This window comes from Cebus imitator, unplaced genomic scaffold (genome assembly GCF_001604975.1).
Source record: "Cebus imitator isolate Cc_AM_T3 unplaced genomic scaffold, Cebus_imitator-1.0 Scaffold88, whole genome shotgun sequence".
In the NCBI taxonomy this organism is placed as follows: Eukaryota; Metazoa; Chordata; class Mammalia; order Primates; family Cebidae; genus Cebus; species Cebus imitator.
In genome coordinates, this window is record NW_016107403.1 from 6,503,891 (window position 1) to 6,522,580 (window position 18,690).

General features: G+C 37.4%; 1 protein-coding gene across 2 annotated transcripts in view; it reads right to left on the reverse strand.

Annotated features, from left to right (window-relative positions):
- Positions 1 to 18,690, reverse strand: part of PRKD3 (protein kinase D3) — a 71,612-nt gene that overhangs the window by 35,883 nt on the left and 17,039 nt on the right. For both annotated transcript variants that reach the window (XM_017534899.2, XM_037740755.1), the window contains exons 3-5: positions 3,834 to 3,972; positions 1,852 to 1,983; positions 655 to 812 (exon numbers count right to left, since the gene is read on the reverse strand). In XM_017534899.2, the coding sequence (XP_017390388.1) occupies positions 655 to 812; positions 1,852 to 1,983; positions 3,834 to 3,972 (429 nt within the window). The remainder of the gene's footprint in view (positions 1 to 654; positions 813 to 1,851; positions 1,984 to 3,833; positions 3,973 to 18,690) is intronic.

The window sequence follows — 18,690 nt, forward strand, 5'->3', positions numbered from 1 at the left end:
GTATTATACTGAACACGATGGGATAATTAAAGACATAAATACTGTCTTCTCTAAACAGATCATAAATACCTTAAGGACAATCCAGTATACAAACACTGTGATATTAGGTTCAATGTTATACATAAAATTAGGGAAAAGTGATGGCATTCAGAAAGTAAAATAGTATCTAGGTGAGGTGAAAATCAGGAAAGGTAGCTTTCAAGCTAGGTTTAGAAAATCCATGTAGAAGGGACATTAAGAGCAAAGGTAAGGGAAGCAAGGATGGTGTGTTCAGAGAGTCCCAAATAGTTCAGATTGTAAGAAACATAGAATATATAAAGGTTTCCTGGTGGGGAGTTACATAATCAAAAGCTGTATAACAGAAAACTTGATCTGACTGTCATGTATAAGATGAAGTAAAGCACGGAGACCAGGAGTCAGGCTAGGTCTGGCTAGGTGGCTAATGCAGTGGTACAAGCCATAATACAATCCCAAGGTGTGCAAAATGCAATTTGTTACTATTGGTAAGTTCTGTCTCCATTACTACATTTTATGTTTCTTAAGTGTAGGAGCATTACCATTCTTTAGCATGTAAATTATGTTCTAGAGTGATGTCATACACTCTGCAGAAACAGAGAATAACTAGTAAAATGTCTATTACCTTAGAATACGTACCTCTTCATTGGGAAGGGCTACATATTCAGGCTGTAGGGGTCTTGGAACCGAGAGGCCGGGTCCTGGCAAAGATACATTTGACAGACGTCTCTTTCTTACTCCACTACAGTTATTTGGAATCTTGAAGGCACATCGTTTATGATAATTTAATCCACAGCCTAAACATTTTACAAGGTAAAATATAAGATTAAAAAAAAAACTTTACTATTTAAGTATGACACATAAAGACCACTGCTTCTTTTATTTAACATATTTTCTCTGTTAGCCATACCTACCATAATTAAGAACACAGATGGCAGGCTAAGTGGATGAATTAAAGAAGAAAAACAAATGTATAAAAAGGATATGTCACCTAGAGCAGCGGTTCTTAAGGTGTGGTGCCTAAGGTAACCTGGAAATTTGTTAGAAACGTAAATTATAAAGCTCTGCCCCAGATCTAGAGTTAGAAACTATGAGGATAAGGCCCAGTAAAGTGTGTTTTATAACGCACAATACAGTTTGAGAACCACAGGCTTAAAGCACTGGTTAGCAAACTATGGCCTCTGTACCAAATTTCTCCTGTGACATGAAAATTTTATGAAACTCAAATTTCGGTGTTTCTAAATCAAGTTTTGTTGGAACACAGCTGATCTATTTGTTTACATATTGTCTGTGACTGGTTTCATACTGTAACAGCAGAGTTAAATCAAGACAGAGACCATGAGACCAACAAAGTCTAAAATATTTACTCCCTGGCCCTTTACAGAAAAACTTTATTGATCCTCCACCTTAGAAGACTGTTTCTTCATCAGAAATGTGCACCTGTGTCCTATTCCTAGCAATTCTAATTCAGAACAAATTTGACAATTTAGTTGTAAGAGACAACTTTTTAAAAACAAAAACTGACATGAGTATTTATGGAGCCACTAGTTTGTACTAAATATTTAACCCCATTACCTTATTTAACCATTTACTCTTCACAAAACCAGTGGGGCAGAATGTATTTTACCAAGAAATTAATCTTAAGAGGTTTAGTAATTTGTCTAAGAATATGAAGGAGTAGGTGGCAGAGCTAGAACCAGAGTCTTGATCTCTCCAATTCTAAATCCTCGTTCCTACCCTAGCCAACAGTTCATCATCTTGTTTTTTCACTGATAGTAAAAGAATGCAAATGTGGAATCTTATTTCAAATGACCACAAAAATTTTAGAACACATACCTTCACATTTAAGTCCCTGCCGTACCAATCCCCAGAGCATCTCACCACAATAATCACAGAAAGTAGGAGCTTTGTAAGAATGTACATAGAGAGTATGTGGACGAATCTGGAAGTCTTCTACTGTGGCCAAAGCTTTAAAAAAGAAAAGTATTAAAATATATCTTGTATTTGTAACTGCGATGAGATTAAGAAAGCTTACACATTTGTTTACGTCAAAGTACACAGAATCATTTTTTCTCTGAAAGTTTCATTGGACCATAAAAGTAAATTATTTTCAGCATTTAATGTTGTGATTTCAAACTCTAGGAAGTCCATTTGCTTCTAATCATTTGAGCTCCTGAAATAGGTAGTAGGTTAGCTCTTTGGAACTCCAACACCATTTTCTCATGATGACAAGATTGCAAATAGATGTTAGGTCTACTTTGGCCAATTGAAAACTGCTTCACTTACACACAGTGGGAAACAGAACACTAAAGTAAAAAGTACTGTGGAACTTAACTTCAATTTACGGCAACGTTTCTGTGGAAAAAGATACTGAGTCCTAACTTAGGATCTCAGGATATACTTGTCTGTTTGTTCTCCAGGGTCCTAGTGGATAAGAGAAAGAAACTCCTTTCCCCTCAGTGAACATCAGGACAGTAGACCCAAGGAACTTCCTCTCACCTCAACCTGCAAGTCATTAGTAGATACTCTGTAGTCTGATGGAGTTCTGAGCAGCGAAGGAAGAGGTATGAGCAGGACTTCCAGGTAAGACAGGGAGTGAAACTCATCAGGAATGAAGAGGAAGGCAAGGATTGGGAAATACAGAGATGGTTTGGGGTTGCTGTACAGAAGATGAATGATCAATATAGCGGGAGTGAGATGAATGAGAATCAGAAATATAAGATGAGAGGAGTGGAAACTGATAAGGAGAGAGGATCTCAAGAACAGGCTCAAAGTTGAGTTTGAGAAAAGGGAAAACTGGTAGCAGGATTCTGACTCATGACTGGCCAGCTTGCTTCCTTTCTTCCATTAGTTCTCCTACTTGCCAAACAAGAAGTACTTCAGACCCACTATGTGCATTATTACAGCATTCTTTCTTGCTTTTCACTCCTATCTTGCCCACATTGTTGCTGGATGAGATGGCAAATAGTGGGAATTAAGAAACAAAGTATGGCAAGAATGGGTAAGGTGGGAAAAAGAGAAAGGTAGAAAAAAGCCCACTGGGACAAAAAGGGAAAGAGCATTTTCTTTTAAAGCCACAGAAATAACCAGCATGGTAATTTCCTCTTCCATATCTTCATTACTTCTTTTTTCCCTGATTCTGTTTTCTAAACCCCAATTTTCTTCTTTTATGCTCTTTACAGAAATGGAGAGAAAAGAAACAATTTCAGTGTAATGGTTTTATTTCTTTGACTCAGAGAAGAGTTTGTTTCTTTCAGAGAAGAGTGTATTTCTTTCAGACCAAACAATTCCCTTAGCTTGGTAACATTCAAGTAATTTACAGATTTTCCTTTCCTGATTTTTCTTTCTTTCTTTCTTTCTTTTTTAAAGAGACGAGTCTCACTCTCTTGCCCAGATGGAAGTGCAGCCGTGTGATCAATGCCCACTGCAGTCTCAACCTCCCAAGCTCAGCGATCCTCCCACCTCATCCTCCCAAGTAGCTAAGACTACAGTTGCATGTGACCACACCCGGCTAATTTATTTATTTATTTAATAGAAACAAGGTATTGCTAAGCTCCTCAGGCTGGTCTCAAACTCCTGAGTATAAACAATCCTCCCGCCTCAGCCTCCCAAAGTGCAGGTGTGAGGCACTGTTCCCATTTTTCTTTCTTAATGGTGATATAAGATTCCAGAAAGGAAAAATCATATAATAACTATTATTAGAGATGAAAGAAGTTAACAATAGTACAAAGACCAAATATAACAGAATGCAGTACTTAGTACAGAAAAGTAGGCTCTTTGGAGGAAAAGGCAATAAAATTTAAAAAGCCATTACTTACCTGAAAGAACAACTTCCACTAGATCTCCTTCATGTATTTCATCTGCTGAGGTAATCAGCTGCAAAATATTTTCTGAGTTCATATCATGGCGAAAAAGAAGAATTTTGTCATACATGCCAAAGAATCCACACTCTGGAAACTGTGGGATAATAGTCCTGTATCAGTATAACCACTGCTTTCTGTTTTTATAAGTAAATGTTTCAATTTTATCAAAGAATTTAAAACATAATGTTTTAACCTAACATTTCTTAACAACTCTACTGATACCTAAAAGGTGAACCACATACTCAAGCATCCTGGTTAATTTTAAAGTTCAAGAAAAATAGAAATGTAAACTTTCAAATAAACAATCACTGATGATTTTAAAACACATGTCTCTTACAAATGCAGGATTTCTATATTCAGTTACTGATGGAGAATATAATCTTAAACTTACTGCTACTCTACTCTTAGCCTGAAAGATAAGCAGTCTTTCCCATTCTCCAGAATTGTACTGTCCATTATATGGTTAGTTACTAGCCACATGCAGTTATTTAAATTTCAAATAATAAAATTATATAAAATTGAAAATTTAGTCCCTCAAACTAAAGTATAAGCACTCAACTGCCACCTTGGGTACTATACCAAGTATCACAGATATACACCACTTTTATCATCCTGGTAAATTCTATTCAACAACACTAACAGAAGACCAATAATTCTCAAACTACGGTTATGAGAACTAATTCCAACATTTTTGCCTAATGTACCTATATCCTCTAGCATTTATCTAACATAGTCTTTAAGTCTTCTCATTGTAATTATGAATACATGTTTCGTTACACTGCTTTTTCTTTAAAAGAGAAAAAAAAAAAAAAACCTTTGGCCAGAGCCGGACACTTGCAGATTTGTTCACACATGCCCTATGTATATTATTTCAAAGCTTCTACATTTTGTGACTACAGTGCCGAAACACTTTGGGGATTAGTATTCCAGGTACTAAAGTATGAAGGTATGTGTTTGAAATTTTCTACAGTTAACAGAGTGAAGTTATTTGAGAGAATTTTGAATACTTGCCTTACAAAATAACAATATTTAATTTTTAAATAATTTTTAAAAAATTGAGACCATCTTCTAAATCACCAGCACCTTGGGTGTTCTAGATATTTCAAAATTCTTCAGTAGATCTCAGAATTATAAATGTTCACTGACTTATTTTGGCCTCTCATAGAATATCCTTTAATAAATGATACAGCATGTTGCCTGCCTGCATCAAATGGTTTAAATTAGTCTCACTAAACTAAATGCATTTGTCACAGAGATGCTGCTGAAGATATGGTTCACCTATTTCATATTATAGCCCTTCTTTGTGAAGACCCATAAAATAACTTTATCTGGTTGATTTTATAACATGTACAATTTGCTCATGTAACTTAACATGTTTTCTCATTTACTTTGTCCAGTGGAAAAAGCACAGCCAAATTTAGCATCAGTCTTGGATCTTATGGAATATGTTTTAGGTGCAAATACTGAGCTTCATCTCATTTTCTGACCTTAATTTTCTCATCAGAAAACTCCTATATATATTTCTAAAGAGTTCTCAAAACTTTTTTTTGAGACAGGGTCTTGTTCTGTCACCCAGGATGAGTAGCGTGGTGTGACCACAGTTCATCACTGCAGTCTCAAACTCCCAGCTCAAGTAATCCTCCCACCTCAGCCTCCCAAGTAGCTGGGACCACAGATGCGTGCCACCACTGCCAGCTAACTTTTTATGTTTTGTAGAGATAGTAGTCTCACTGTGTTGCCCAAGCTGGTGCTGATCTTCTAGACTCAAGTGATTCCCCCACCTCAGCCTCCCAAAGTGTTGGGATTAGAGGCCACCACACCTGGCCTCTCAAATCTTTTTTTAAAGTTAAATTAAAAAAAATTAAAAACAATTATTAATTAGAAAGTTACGAGTTTATAGTCTTTTTAACCAGGGTAAATAATGGGAAAATACAGAAATATTTAGAATTTTTTGTAATACTAATTCCCCTTTTGAGCAACCAATAGTATCTGTAAAATCTCAGAGTATGTTTTAATATGTATCTAACATTAGTATAAGAATTCTCAATTAAAAATATAAAAGTAGCCAGGCGTGGTGGCTCATGCCTGTAATCCCAGCACTTTGGGAGGCTGAGGTGGGCGGATCACAAGGTCAGGGATTCGAGACCAGCCTGGCCAACATGGTGAAACCCTGTCTCTACTAAAAATACAAAAATCAGCTGGGCACGGTGGTGTACACCTGGAATCTCAGCTACTCAGGAGGCAGAGGTTGCAGTGAGCCAAGACTGAACCACTGCATGCCAGTCTGGGCAACAGAGCGAAACTCCGTCTAAAAAAAAAGATAAAAGTAAAAATACAGAATCAAAAAATTATTAGATTTTCATTTAAATTTTAAAATTAAAATTTTACTAAATTTTATCAACTTATTAAGTTGGAGAATAAAATATCTTCATAACTGAGTTAAAACAATTCATAAGGATAAAGGACTCCACATTTCATCCTCATAAAAACTCTAAGGCCGGCGGTGGCCCACGCCTGTAATCCCAGCACTTTGGGAGGCTGAGGCGGCGGATCACCAGTTCAAGAGATCGAGACCATCCTGGCCAACATGATAAAACCCTGTCTCTACTAAAAATATAAAAATTAGCTGGGCATGGTGGCGTGCACCTGTAGTCCCAGCTACTCGGGAGGCTGAGGCAGGAGAATCACTGAATCTAGGAAACGGAGGTTGCCATGAGGTGGCTGTTGCAGTGAGCCGAGATTGTGCCACTGCACTCCAGCCTGGTGACAGAGAGACTTTGTCTCAAAAAACAAACCAAAAAAACCTCTAAGACCAGATGCAGCGGCTTACGCCTGTAATCCCAGCATTTTGTAAGGTCAAGGAGGGCAGATACTTGAGGTCAGGAGTTTGAGACCAGCCTGGCCAACACGGCGAAAACCCATCTCTAATAAAAATACAAAAATTAGCCAGGTATGGTGGTGTATACCTGTAGTCCCAGCTACTTGAGAGGCTGAGGCAGGAGAAGCACTTGAATCTGGGAAACAGAGGTTGCCGTGAGCTGAGATTGTGCCACTGCACTACAGCCTGGGTGACAGAGTGAGACTCTGTCACAAACAAACTCTACTATTTATATGAATATAACTAATTTCAAAAAAGCATATTTCTTGCATGTCTGGTTAAGTGCAAGATACTGGCCTCACAGTTTGTAAAGACAGAACAGTCCTTATCTTCCAGGAACTTACAATCTAGTAGGAAGCTAGAAATAAAAACAAATATATATAGTATAAGGCAAATGACAAAATTAAAATATAAACAAAATTATAGAAGGAGGAATAAAAAATGTTAACTGGGAAGGTGGAGTAGAGGAATCTAGTATGATATTTGAGCTAAACTAAAAAAGAGAAGCAGGGTTTCCATTGGCCAAGTGTCATCAATGAGAAGTTACAAGGTAAATGGAACAAGCATTGAGACTAAAGAATGAGATGGGAGAAAGCTGGGTAGAAAAGCACAGGGAGCCCTACTGGCGCCATAGTAACAGAGAAACCTGTTAGTATGCTCAAACTTGGCCACCTACTAACCATAGCACCTTAGAAATCTTGTTTAACCTTTCTAAATCAGTTTCTTGTTTATAAAATGGAGAATAATAGGAGTTATAGGCTGGCTTTAAAGGGTTCTTATCAAAATGAAATTACTTGATGGCTGTAAAACTCTCAGCACTGTGACCCATAAATAGCAGTGGTTTATATTACTAGTGTATACCTAAGAGGGAGAAGAGACATAGAGTCTCAGAGCAAGGCAGGAACATGATTAAACCTGTATTTTAAAAAGAGAACACTGACAGCACTGGGTAGAGGAACTGGAACAAAAGAGGACAGCAAGCAAGATAGTGAAGAAAGTGTGACACTAACAGTCAGAAAAGCAGCAGCAGAGTCTGAATTATATAGTAAGTAAATGGAAAGAGACAAGGAAATTTCTCTCCAGAAACTATCTTTGAGAAATCAGATGGCTCATCAATACTGTTTTGACCAAATCATCAATAATGTTTTGACCAAATAACCTTCGTAAGCACATGGCCTAATGAATAATATCAATATGAAGCTGCTATTATGAGCCTTAAAAGCAGGTAATTATAGTGAGATATTATAAAATACTTAATTAAAATAGACATATGTATATTAGAGGCTAAAAAGCTGTTGGTAATGATAAAGAATAAAGTCATTTTCCGGGTCAACACATGTTTTCATACTATACTCATTTGTATGACAGACAAATCAGAGTTTGTAAGGGAAAAAACTGTAATAACCAGCCTGTGAAAAAGATTTCTGCTATTCGTGACTATATCTATAGGTATGTTTGGTAGGGTATTTAGAAATTATATGAGTCTGAACTAAAAATATGAGAAGTCTTGAGACATGGGTATATTAAAGATAAACACCTAAAAAGCAATACACTATGAGCACACATTCATTATGATGAAGAATTATACAGAACAAAAAAACCCAAATTGTTAATGAATTGAATATACAAGGATTTACTGTTCCTGATTTTAAAAAATTCAGAAAATAGGTTTTCAAGCAGGAATGGATCTCTAAACAATGTCTTAATTCTGGCCACACATCAGAACCACCTGTGGAGCTTAAAACAAAGGATGCTTAGGCTATGATTCTGGGCTTATGGTTTAAGCACTAGGGAACAGGGAGCAAACACCTGAATTTTAAATTTACTTTTAAAATATTATTCAATGTATTTATTACACATACTCTTTAAAAAGTAATCTATTTTTTAAAAATAGTTTCAAATTTATAAAAAACGCAGACAATAGGCCAGAGTTCCTATATACTATCCGATACCCAGTTTCCTCCATTATTAACATTTTACATTACATGGTATATTTATTACAATTAATAACCTGATATCCATACATCATCATTAACTAAGGCCCATACTTTAGTCAGGTTTCCTTAGTTTTTAACCTAATACCCTTTTTTTGTTTAAGAATCCCATCCATACTATATCACCTTTAACTGTTCTGTTCACGTAGGCCCCTTTTGGGCTGTGAGTTTCTCAGACTTTGCTGGATTTGAATGATCTTGGCTGCTTTGAGAAGCACTGGTCAGGTATGTTGTAGGAAGTCTCTCTACTGGAATTTGACGTTTTTCTCATGATTGCTGGGGTAATCGGTTTTGGGGAGGCAGATCACAGAGGTAAAGTGCCATTCTCATTGCATTCTATCAAGGGCACCTACTATCAACATGACATCCCTGTTGAGGCTGGTTGAGGTTTTGTTTGTCAGGTTTCTCCACTGTAAAACTATGCCCCCGACCCCTTTCCATACCATACTCTTTGGAATTAAGTCACTATGAGCAGACCACTTAAGAAGTGGAAAGGTTGACTTCCTTTTCTTGAAGGTGGAGTATCTACATAAATTATTGAAATTCTTCTAAATGGGAGATTTATCTATTTTCTCCCACTTATTTATTCATCCAATCATTTATATATCTCAATATAGACACATGGACATTTACTTTATACTTTGAGATATAATATATACTCTTTTAAAATTATAATTTTATTTTTGAATAGGCAATTATTCAAAGTTCAAAAGGCAAAAAAGAGCAGATGGCACATCTATGCCCTAGCTGCCTCTTTAACTGTCCTGTAGTCACTAGTGTTGCCAGTTTTCTCAGGATGCTTCTGAAAATATTTTATATATCAAATAAACATGAATATATCTTTCCTTCATTTTACACAAATGGCAGCACACTATAAACACTGTTCTGCATCTTTTTTTTTATTTCACTTAGCAATATATTTTAGAGATCATTTCATTTAAAAAGTTCTTTTTCTTTTTTTTTTTTTTTTAACAGCTGTATAGTTTTCTTTTACCAGTCCCTACTGATGGGATATGGGGTAAGTAGTAAAACTAATCCCAAACTGCTTTTGTTAAAATCATCATCTATCTCACTAAGTATATAATCTTAAGTTACTTAACCTTAGTTTTTCCATCTGTAAAATAGTGCCTAATTCATATAATTATTATGAGAATTAAATAAGTTAATATATATACAAAGAACTTAGTGTCCTTTCCAATTTTTTTTCCACCAATGTTTTAGTTTTCATTGTAGAGATCCTTCACTTCTTTGGTTAAGCTTATTCTGAGGTATTTTATTTACAGCTATGGTAAATGGGATGATTTTCTTGGTTTCTATTTCAGATTGTTCACTGTTGGCATATAGAAATGCTACTGATTTTGGCTGGGCATGGTGGCTCATGGCTGTAATTGCAGCACTTTGGGAGGCCGAGGCAGGAAGATCACCTGAGGTTGGGAGTTCGAGACCAACCTGACCAACACAGACAAACCTCATCTCTACTACAAAAAATTACAAAATTAGCTGGGTGTGGTGGCGGGCAGCTGTAATCCCAGCTACCCTGGAGGCTGAGGCAGGAGAATCGCTTGAACCCAGGAGGTGGAGGTTGTGGTGAGCTGAGATCCGGCCATTGCACTCCTGGGCAACAAGAGCAAGACTGTCTCAAAAANAAAAAAAAAAAAGAAAAGAAAAAAAAAAAGAAAAAGCTACTGATTTCTGTATGTTGATTTTGTATCCTGCATCTTTACTTATTTATCAGTTCTAATGGTTTTTTGGCAGAATCTTTAGGCTTTCCTAAATATAAGATCATACCGTCTACAAAAAAGGATAATTTGATGTCTTCCTTTCCAATTTGGATACCCTCTATTTCTTTTTCTTGTCTAGCTGCTCCAATTAGGACTTCCAGTATTATGTTGAATAAAACTGGTGAAAGTGGGCATCCTTGTCTCGTTCCAGATCTTAGAAGAAAGGCTTTCAGTTTTTCCCCATTCAGTATACGAGCTGAATGCTTGTCATATATGGCCCTTACTGTTTTGAGGTATGTTCCTTCTATACCCAGTTTGTTAACAGTTTTTATCATGAAGTTTTTATTGTGTTGAATTTTACTAATTTTTTTTGGTATCTATTGAAATGACCATATGGGTCTTGGTCTTCATTCTGTTGATGTGACCTCATGTTTAATGATTTATGTATGTTGAACCATCCTCACATCCTAGAAGAAAACAATGGCAAAACACTCTAGGACATTAGTCTGGGCAAAGATTCTTTGAGTAAGACCTGGAAAGCACAGGCAGCCAAAATAAAAATGGACAAAGGGGATCACATCAAGCTCTTAAAAGGCTTCTCAGGCCAGGCACAGTGGCTCACTCTGGTAATCCTTGCACTTTGGGAGGCCAAGGCAGTGGACTGCCTGAGCTCAGGAGTCTGAGACCAGCCTGGGCAACATGGTGAAACCCTATCTCTACTAAAACACACACACACACACACACACACACACACACACAGCTTCTGCAAGGAAATAATTAACAAAATGAAGTGACAACCTACAGAAAGGGAGAACATATTTGCAAACTATTCAACTGACAAGGGATTGATAACCAGAATACATAAGGAGCTCAAACGACTCAACAACAAAAACAAAAGAAAATCCAATTTAAAAATAAGCAAAAGATATAAATATATATTTCTCAGAAGAAGACACACAAATGTCCAATAGGTATTTGAAAATATACTGAACATCACTAATCTCAGAGAAATGCAAATCAAAATTACAATGAGATATCATCTCATCTCAAAATGGCTTTTATCAAAAAGACAAAAAATTAAAGATCCCGGTGAGGATGCAAAGAAAGGGAATGCTCTTACACAATTGGTGGGAATGTAAATTAGTACAGTTACTATGAAAAATAGTATGGAAGTTGCTAAAAATAAAACTGCCATATGATCCAGCAATCTCACTGCTGGGTATCTATCCAAAAGAAAAGAAATCACGATATCAAAAAGATACCTGCACTCCCATGGTTACTGCGGCAAAATTCACAATAGCCACAATAGGGAATCAACCTAAGTGTCCATCAATGGATAAATGGACACAGAAAATGTGGTACAGAGTATTATGCAGCCATAAAAAGAATGAAAGCTTGTAATTTGCAACAACATGGATAAAAGTGGGGAACAACATTTTGGTGGGTAAAACAAGCCAGGCACAGAAAGACAAGTATTGCATGTTCTCACTCATGTGTGAAAAATTAAAAAAAAAAAAAATTGACTTCATGGAGGTAAGAGAGTAGAATGACAACTACCAGAGACTCTGAAGGGGAGTGGGTGGGGGGAATAAAGGGGTTGGCTAATAGTTGCAAAAATACAGTTAGATAGAAAAAATAAGATCTAGTGTTTGGAAGCATGATAGGGAGACTATAGTTAACAACAATTTATTGTGTATTTCAAAGTAACTAGAAGAGTAGAATTGAAATGTTCCTAACACAAAGGAATGATGAATATTTAAGGTGATGGATATCCCAATCACCCTGATTTGATCATTATGCATTGTATACCTATATCAAAATATCACATGTACCTCATAAATATGTACAATTATTTACCCAGAAAAATAGAAATAAAAGAGATTAGAACTCTTAATAAGTTTTGAGTGCTAAAGACACCTTACCTATTCCAATCGCTTAGTATAAGCAATACCCACTGAGTAATCCTATATACACATCTTTTCCCACTTTTTGAGAGTGAATATGAGATAACTTTCTAGATTTGCTGGTTCAAACACATCAACAGTTTAACATTTTTAGATACTGCCAAATTGTTCTTTACGGAGGATATACCAATTTATACTTCTGCAAGTAATTTATTATGTACTTGTTTTTGCCACGTTTTTATAGTGTATTATCAAATTTGGTTTTAGATAAAAATGTTATTTTTATAGTTTTAATTTGCATTAAGTTGAACATTTTTTCATATGCTTAAGTGACATCTGTATTTCCCTTTTCTGTAAGTTAGGAATTCACATTCTTTGCTTATTCTTAATGGATTGATCATCTTTAAAATACCAAATCCAATTATTCATCAGAATAACTTTCATTATGTGGAGATCTTTAATAAGTTCTAAACAACATATCAAAAAACATAAACAAAAATAGTTTATATTCTGAAGTATATATGTTGAATTTCTCAAAATGATCTGACATCAGTGAAACATAAGAGCTTTTAATATAATAGCTTCTTATTCTAAATCAGACTTCAGCAGAATAAAGAACAAAGGAAAAGAGCATTTTTTCCTTTCAGTTGTAAATTTGAAAAGGAGAAAATATTTTGGCAAACTTTTTGATTACATTTTTTTTGGGGGGGGTCTCCCTCTGTTGCCCAGGATGTAGTAGCTTGATCATGGTTCACTGCAACCTCAGACTCCTGGGGCTCAAGCAATCCTTTAGCCTCGGCCTCCCAAAGTGCTCAGATTACAGGTGTGAATCATCTTTCCTGGTCCTTAATTACATTTGTGACTCTGCTATACTCACTGACAGAGCCAAAAGGGGTGGGAGCAGAAATCTGTACTAATGCTATTGTCTCTATATTCTTCAAAATACAATTCTTGCCCAATAAAACAATGAATATATATCCCTTCTAAATATTCTATTCTCCTGAAGGAAAAAAATGCCCCTTATGAGAAGGGAAAAGTTCAGAAAAGCAGTAGAGGTGATAACATGCTTAGTAATTGTCTGTAATTGTCACTGGCTATTATTTAGTTTATTCTTCTACAGCAATGATCTTCAGCTGTGATTTTGCCCCCAGAAGGTATGTGACCATGTCCTGAGACATTCTTGGTTTTCACAACTTGAGCTAGTGGCATTCAGTGAGTACAGCACTGTAGAATGCACAGGGCAGCCCCCACTAGAATTACCCCACCCAAAATGTCAATAGTACTAAAGTTGAAAAATCCTGCTTTAGGGAATAAGAGTCAAGAGAATAGAGAGGCTGGGGAATGTGGAAGAAGTTGGCAACCTTTTGAAAACTAGACAAGTCCGTAATTCCGTCCCTAGCCTACCTCAAAAAGAAAAGAGGAAATAAAAGAAATAGCTAAAGAACTAGCATCGTAGAAGCAAAATAGGACTAATTTGGCCTCTTTCCAACTGCTCCTCCCTCCCCCCTGCTTTTCTGGATTTGCTTACTACAGACTGCCAATGACCCCTCTTGACTGTGCAAAATGAAGTATTTTCCCAGTCCCTATGGGAATGTAACAGAATTTCATCAATTAAATTTCCACCCTCATGCACTCTGCTCACTTCAGATTTCTTCTTTGCTTTTGCATTAAAAATGGCTTCAAGAATTTTTTAAAAAAATCTTTCTGTAACCATTTTAGAAGTAACTTTTTACAGTATTAACTTATACTTTTCCGTAAAATGTTCCAATAGTTGCAAACAAAATTATTTTAAGCAACACTTATTTTGAGAGTTATTTAAGGTGAACAGTTTCAAGTTCACCTCGTTAAAATTATGCTGTCGGTAAAATGGTAGGCAAGTAGGAAGCTTGCAAGTTATTTTACCTGGTCAAACATAATTTTTGCACTTTAACAACAGCTTCAGAATTTAACATTATCTGAATGAATAATTTATCACTATGCACTTTAAAAACATGTTTTGTCTTTTTTTTTAGAGACGGTCTCACCATATTGCCTAGGCTGATCTCAAACTTCTGGACTCAAGCAATCATTCGGCCTCAGCCTCCCCAAGTGCTGATAACAGAGGAAGGAGGCAAAGAAATACTAGACAGACAGGTGGGTCTTGGTGAAACCGCACCTTCAAGATGAAAAGCCTAAAACCCAAGGCCCAAAGTGAGAACTTCCATCCCTGTTTGCCTGCTCTCTCCCAATTGGGTCTTTCTGAATAATGTCTTTTTATCAATCGAATGTTGCCTTTTCCAAAACTACCTACGGCCTGCCCCCACCCCATCCTGGGCCTATGAATACCCCAGACTCAGTCAGTAGAGAGAGAGAGAGAGGCAGCTTGACTGGAGAGAGGTGACTTGACATTGGAGGGACAGCTGGACTTCAGAGAGATGGCTTGACTACCAGGAAGAGCCACCTGGACCTCAGGGGAAGATTACCTGCCCGTCCAAGTCCCCTCTCTTGCATCCCCCTCTGCTAAGAGCCATTTCCCATTACTTACTGCCTTCACCATCCTTCAAGTGTCTGGGCGATCTCATTATTATTGGATGCCAGACAAGAGCTAGAGGCTCACTGAGTAAAAGTACCCAAAAAAGGGCTGTCACATCGGCCCTTTGCCCTTGACGGCAGAGGGTAGCCGCCCCACGCAGTGAGGCAAGGGGCCCACTGAGCTGACAACACAGAGATATCCACGGATGGCAGAGCTAAGAGAGTATTATAATACATCTTCTGGGGCCAAAGGGGGGCACTGGTCGCAGGCACCCCTACCTGGGTGCTGCCGCAGGGCCTGCATGAAGTCTGCTTCTGCCATAGCTCAAAGTGGTTAGCTAGATCCTGCACTCACTTGCTCACACGTTCCCTCCAGAAAGAGGTTGAGTGTGGTAGGCCAAGTAAACAAGGCACCCCTGTCACAAGTCCAATGAAGGGGTCGAGAAAAATCCTGCATCACTGAGATTACAGGTGTGAGTTGCTGTTCGAAAAGGGCCTATCATCACAAAACAACAAAGTGGCAGAATAGCAACAACCCAGGTGTCTCTCCTTGATTCCAAAACTCTGCTATGGTATAATATACTCTGCTACCTCTTCTTTGGATGCTTCTTTTTTTTAAGCACACACCAATAACAAAGTTAACGTAATTTCAAGGTTGAAAATCCATGCATGAACGATCACTGTAAGATGGGCAAGGCTTCTGGACTATTCCCTCAGTATTAATTTTCTCACCTGTATTCAGTCTTGTAAGTGGCCTCCAGCTGTGATCTGATCAGCAAATTTCTGTTCGGCTCAATTCCAGTTCTACCTGCTGCTCAGATTTGCCTGCCTTCTGCATTCTCCCGATTCCCAGTCTTGCTAGTTCTTTGGGTTTAATCAGTAAAAAACACATTCCCTTTAGCTTATAAACCTCTAGAAGGCAGAGATCTTGTCTGTTGTTAATTTTGCTTTACAAAACAAGATATAGGAACTTTATATATATAGGTTAAAAATTCAGATTAACCATATTCATACTCGCAATAAAAACTGTGCACTGTTCTTAAAAATAGGTTGGGCATGGTGGCTCACATCTGTAATCCTAGCACTCTGGGAAGCCAAGGTAGAGGGATCACTTGAGCCTGAGGCTTTAAGACCAGCCTGGGCAACATGGTGAAACCCATCGCTACAAAAAATAAAAAATTTAGCTGGGTGTGGTGGCTGGAGTCTGTGGTCTCAGCTACTAAGGAGGCTGAGGTGGGAGGACGGATTGAACCCAGGAGGTCAATGCTGCAGTGAGCCGTGACTGTGCCCCTACACCCCAGCCTGTGTGACAGAGCAAGACCTGTCTCGAAAAACAAAAACAAAAGCGCCCAGGTGAAACTAGAAATCCTGTTTAAGACTTCAAGCTGCAATTCACACTTGTAAGATTTTAATCTAGGAGATATTCATATTCCGTATTTTACTACACTGCTACAATAGCACTAAAAGAGAGACAATGTAGATTTCTCCAAACTTCAGAAATTCTGTTACTGCATCAGTTTAACCCAGGGGTTTTCAACCTCAGCATTATTAACATTTTGGGCCATATAATGCTTTGTTGTATCGGGCTCTCAACGTGCATCACAGCAACCTCCTTGTCCTCTATCTACTAGATGCTAGAAGCACCGCCCCCCCACCCCACCCCCCTGTCCAGTTGTGACATCTAAAAACGTATCCAGGCATCGCCAAATGTCCCCTGGGGATCAAAATCTTGTCATTTGAAAACCAAGTGTTTAACTTGATCTTATATATTAAAATCAGATACTAAGATGGTAACATTTGCCAATAAAATAGTCCAAAGTCCTAATCCACATTCTTATATGGAATAAGGAAAAAGTTCACTGGTGTCCTCAGGAAATAAATAACTTTAAAAATTTCAGGGCATTCTAGAAGAATGCTTGGCCTTTTGCACAATCCCAGGAAGAACAAGCTCTACAAACTAATTATCTGACAATCTAAGCTAGTGGGGTCAGCTTGGGCACAACTAAGGCACTGGATACATGAAACAAGATGGGAAAGAATACTGACGCTTATCTGCTAATTTCTATCTCTTTTCAGCTCTAATAATTATAAATCATCTCATCAATAATTTTTTTTCCAGTATCATGCTTTTAGAAGTAAAAGCAGGTAAAACGTGTCCTTTACCAAATGTCTACTAAATGTAAGGCATCCCTGAGGATAAAAGATGAATAAGACAGCATCAATCAATATATCACAAATGTTGGAAGGGTTTCAAAGCTTTGAAAAAAGGAAGCTAAGTTTTGGCTTACGCTAACAACAACAACAACAACAAAAGAAACTCCACCCTACTCCACCCTTGGGATGTGTAATGAAACTGGATGAAATTCAAAGAGTGAACGCTTTAGTCATATCCAAGTTTTAAGCAAAGCTCAACTTAAAACGATCTGATAGAAGTATTTTCTTGGGAAAAAAAACCTCATGTATGTTTTGTAGTATTCTTCCTAGAATTTAATATAGTTTTTAAATTACAAGCCTTGAACCACTGATTGTTCTCTATTTCTATGAAATTTTACCATATTCTCTCCTACACTGGGAATGCCAATTTTATTTTCCCCCAACTTAACACGATATCTAAACTGTATTTAAAAACTACTGTTTTGACCATCCTCCTTCATGCTTGTTTACTAATTAAATCTTTTTGTAAAACATATTCTCATATCATTTGACCAAGTATTTATTAAGATCAGTTTTTCTTACTAGTACATGAGCTATATGTAGAAAGAAGACAGTTACCTACATAATACTTGCCGTATGATTCCTTAAGGACCTAGAAATAGAAATTCCATTTGACCCAGCAATCCCATTACTGGGTATATATCCAAAGGATTATAAATCATTCTACTATAAGGACACATGCACACGAATGTTCATTGCAGCACTGTTTACAACAGCAAAGACCTGGAAGCAACCCAAATGCCCATCGATGATAGACTGGACAGGGAAAATGTGGCACATATACACCATGGAATATTATGCAGCCATCAAAAATGATGAGTTCGTGTCCTTTTTGTAGGGACATGGATGAACCTAGAAACCATCATTCTCAGCAAACTGACACAAGAGCAGAAAATCAAACACCGCATGTTCTCACTCATAGGCGGGTGTTTAACAATGAGAACACATGGACACAGGGAGGGGAGCACTACACACTGGGGTCTGTTGGGGGGAAATAAGGGAGGGACAGTGGGGGGTGGGGAGTTGGGGAGAGATAGCATGGGGAGAAATGCCAGATACAGGTGAAGGTGAGAAAGGCAGCAAATCACACTGTCATGTGTGTACCTATGCAACAATCTTGCATGTTCTTCACATGTACCCCAAAACCTAAAATGCAATTAAAAAAAAAGAAAAAAAAATACTTGCCGTAACATTTTCCCAATCCTGTTGCTTTTTACATATGCATACATTATAAAATTTTTTTTTTTTTTTGAGATGGAGTCTTGCTCTGTCACCAGGCTGGAGTGCAATGGTGCAATCTCGGCTCACTGCAACCTCTGCCTCCGGGGTTCAAGCGATTCTTCCGCCTCAGCCTCCCAAAGTGCTGGGATTACAGGTGTGAGCCACTGTGCCCAGCCCATTATAATTTTTAATAAAATCTCTAAACTGATCTTTTCGTGATTTCTTTTATTGACCTGCAAGTGAGTTGCCCGCTGTCCAGTGGTTTGATAGTCAATTCCATTATATACTAATTTTCTTTTGAGTTTTCACATTTCACCTTTAATCACTGAAATTTACCTTGGTATTAGACTTTTTTCTTTTTTTTTTTTT